The sequence below is a fragment of the Chinchilla lanigera genome, unplaced genomic scaffold (genome assembly GCF_000276665.1).
Source record: "Chinchilla lanigera isolate Chin_1 unplaced genomic scaffold, ChiLan1.0 scaffold00153, whole genome shotgun sequence".
Classification (NCBI taxonomy): domain Eukaryota; kingdom Metazoa; phylum Chordata; class Mammalia; order Rodentia; family Chinchillidae; genus Chinchilla; species Chinchilla lanigera.
Window position 1 is genome coordinate 1,707,030 of NW_004955554.1, and position 2,417 is coordinate 1,709,446.

Here is a 2,417-nt window from a genome sequence, read left to right on the forward strand (position 1 = left end):
CTTTGGCTTTGCACACGTGTGTACATTATTGATAACTGTGTGCAACACACTTCACCCAGTGAGGCAACCCCCGGCGCTGCCTCTTACCTTTACTGTACCTTGGAAGAAGCAGACACCCACTTCAGAAATAACTAGCATGAGTGCTGCATCTGCTTAGGTCCCAAGCCAGCATTTAGCTGCTACTCCTTCTCAGTACACTGGCTCAGGCTAAGGATGTGGCTAAGGGTAGCTGCCCAGCCAATGAGGCTCTGTCCAGTCCTAAGCATTGAAAGGAGATAAAACAGCAACAAAAAGTCCTCGGTGTGTCATGCCATGCATAAGGATATGGAGTATATTTTTCATATTCTATTCTGGTGTTCTCTTAATAAATAAATTCTAAAGAAATAGACACCACAGGATGTGTGCCTCTCTGTGAGCATTAAAGATGCAGATTTCGGATAAAGAGAAAACGTTTGCTTTACTTTTCCTCTGCTTCTATTTCATCACATCACTTTCAGAATAACAGGTCAGGTTAGAATCATGGAGAAGAACACAATGCACACAAAATCACTGACTGAATGCACGGGAGTTAAAACATAAGAGGTTTATTCTTTTATCAAGCAATATCTACAGACAGAGCAGCCACATGGCGTAAGTCATGAAGGAAGGACGTGTGCAGCAGACACGGGTTAAATCATGAAGTCACAGACACCTGCTCTGGTTCATGTTTGCACAGGAGAATATTACTAGAAAGTAAAGCAGATTCAATAAATAGAAAGATAAGCTGATCTTCGCTGTCTGTTAAATTTATCTTTCATGTTTCCTGAAGCTAAGGAGAAATCACTGCATCACAGCTCAGGATGCTATGTACACATAAGATATTGCATACTATAAAATTGCAGGTTTCTATGCAGTTTTACACAGTTCAAATGAATAAAATTTGTATCTAAAAAAGACCTTATAGGATTACCTTCAATAAATGGAGGCCATTTCAACAACCCATTATCATTCTTAGTAACAATTAGAAGAAGTAAAAAAATCTTAAAACATGTAAGCTATTACTTGAAGCCTGGATAATTATCTGCTTATTTCAGTAAACCAGTTCTCTAATGTTAATCTATTATAGCCTTCTCCCTTCCCTTTTCCTTTAAAAAAAATGGAAGAAGTAGTACTTTGTACTTCTCTGCAGTGTCTCCAACAAGAGGATTAGTTAGGTTTCCAACTACGGCATACAGTGAGAGGATAGTTTTAGGATTAGGGAGAAGTTGAATAGAAGAAATCACTGATGGAAATTATTGAGAACGAAGTGTTTCCATGCCTTACATTTAAATAGGAAAAGCAAGGGAGAAGTACGTCTTCGTTCACCATCATGGGGCTGCCCCCTGTTCCTAAATCCTATCACTAATCCTCCCCAGCACGAGCTCCCTTGTTGGGCTTTCTCTCACTGATCTTAATTTCCCCACGTTTGAATTATTTAAGCAGACACAGTTGATGTTTCTTTTTTAGAACTGAAGGTTCCTGACTGTGGAAAGCGGGGCTACATGAAGAGAATCTATTCAGCTGACAGTGAAGGAGGCATCTCTACGCGGCTGGAATCCCGGACACAATAGCATTAAAAATACAGTGCACCCAGGGACCGAAAGCAAACAGTGGTTCACACACCGTGAACATTTTTACCCTATTTATTTTTCCTCCCTGCGTCTCCATTGTCTATAGCATGCTGCAGTTACAGAGGACATGTCAGATAGGGTCTGTCACCCGTGTGCAACCTCGGGCCAGCATGTGCCTTCGAGTGAGATTTCACAGAGGGCCGGACAGATGACTAAAGGCAGGTTGACGCGAGAGAGATTAAGCGGTTCCAAACGACAACAGATTATAGCGATGAGGGTGCTCACTATGCAGGTCCTCGGCTTCCTTTCCCTTCTGTGACATTCCCTTCAAGGCACAAAAGATTATAAACAGTGGACAGGACAGGATCTTTTGAATTAAGCGTTTTAGATTTCCACACTACCTTTCATTTCTGGTTTAAGTGTACCAGAGTACAAATTAGACACGCCCCTCAACAGTAAGTGATGCTTACGTCATCCGAAATTCCCTGCAGGTGAGTCACTTTTGAAAGCATTTAGGGTACTACTTTACTGGTTTACAGCGTGACTGCGCACTAGACTCTTCTGCGCTCTGTCATTCTCACTGGACGCTCCTTACAGTGTCTAAGCCCGCGTCCCTGCAGGCGTCTTTGGCAGCCGCGCCGCCCGCTCGGGGCACACCGCGCGGCCGGCTAGGCCTCGCCCACCCACACCAGCGTGTTGCCCTGGGCCACGTCGGTGATCTCGCAGTTCAGCTTGCCCAGCCGGCCGTCCAGGATGAAGAGCGAGTCGGCGGCCGGCGTGAGCAGGTACTGGCCGAAGAGGCCGCTGGCCTGCACGCGCCGGGTGCCG

General features: G+C 44.8%; 1 protein-coding gene across 1 annotated transcript in view; it reads right to left on the reverse strand.

Annotated features, from left to right (window-relative positions):
• Positions 1-568: 568 nt before the first annotated feature.
• Fstl5 (follistatin-like 5) overlaps positions 569-2,417 on the reverse strand; it is a gene marked incomplete in the record, with an annotated part of 716,744 nt that continues 714,895 nt past the window's right edge. Inside the window, 1 exon segment of the mRNA XM_013508669.1 lies at positions 569-2,417. Coding sequence (XP_013364123.1) covers positions 2,258-2,417 — 160 coding nt within the window.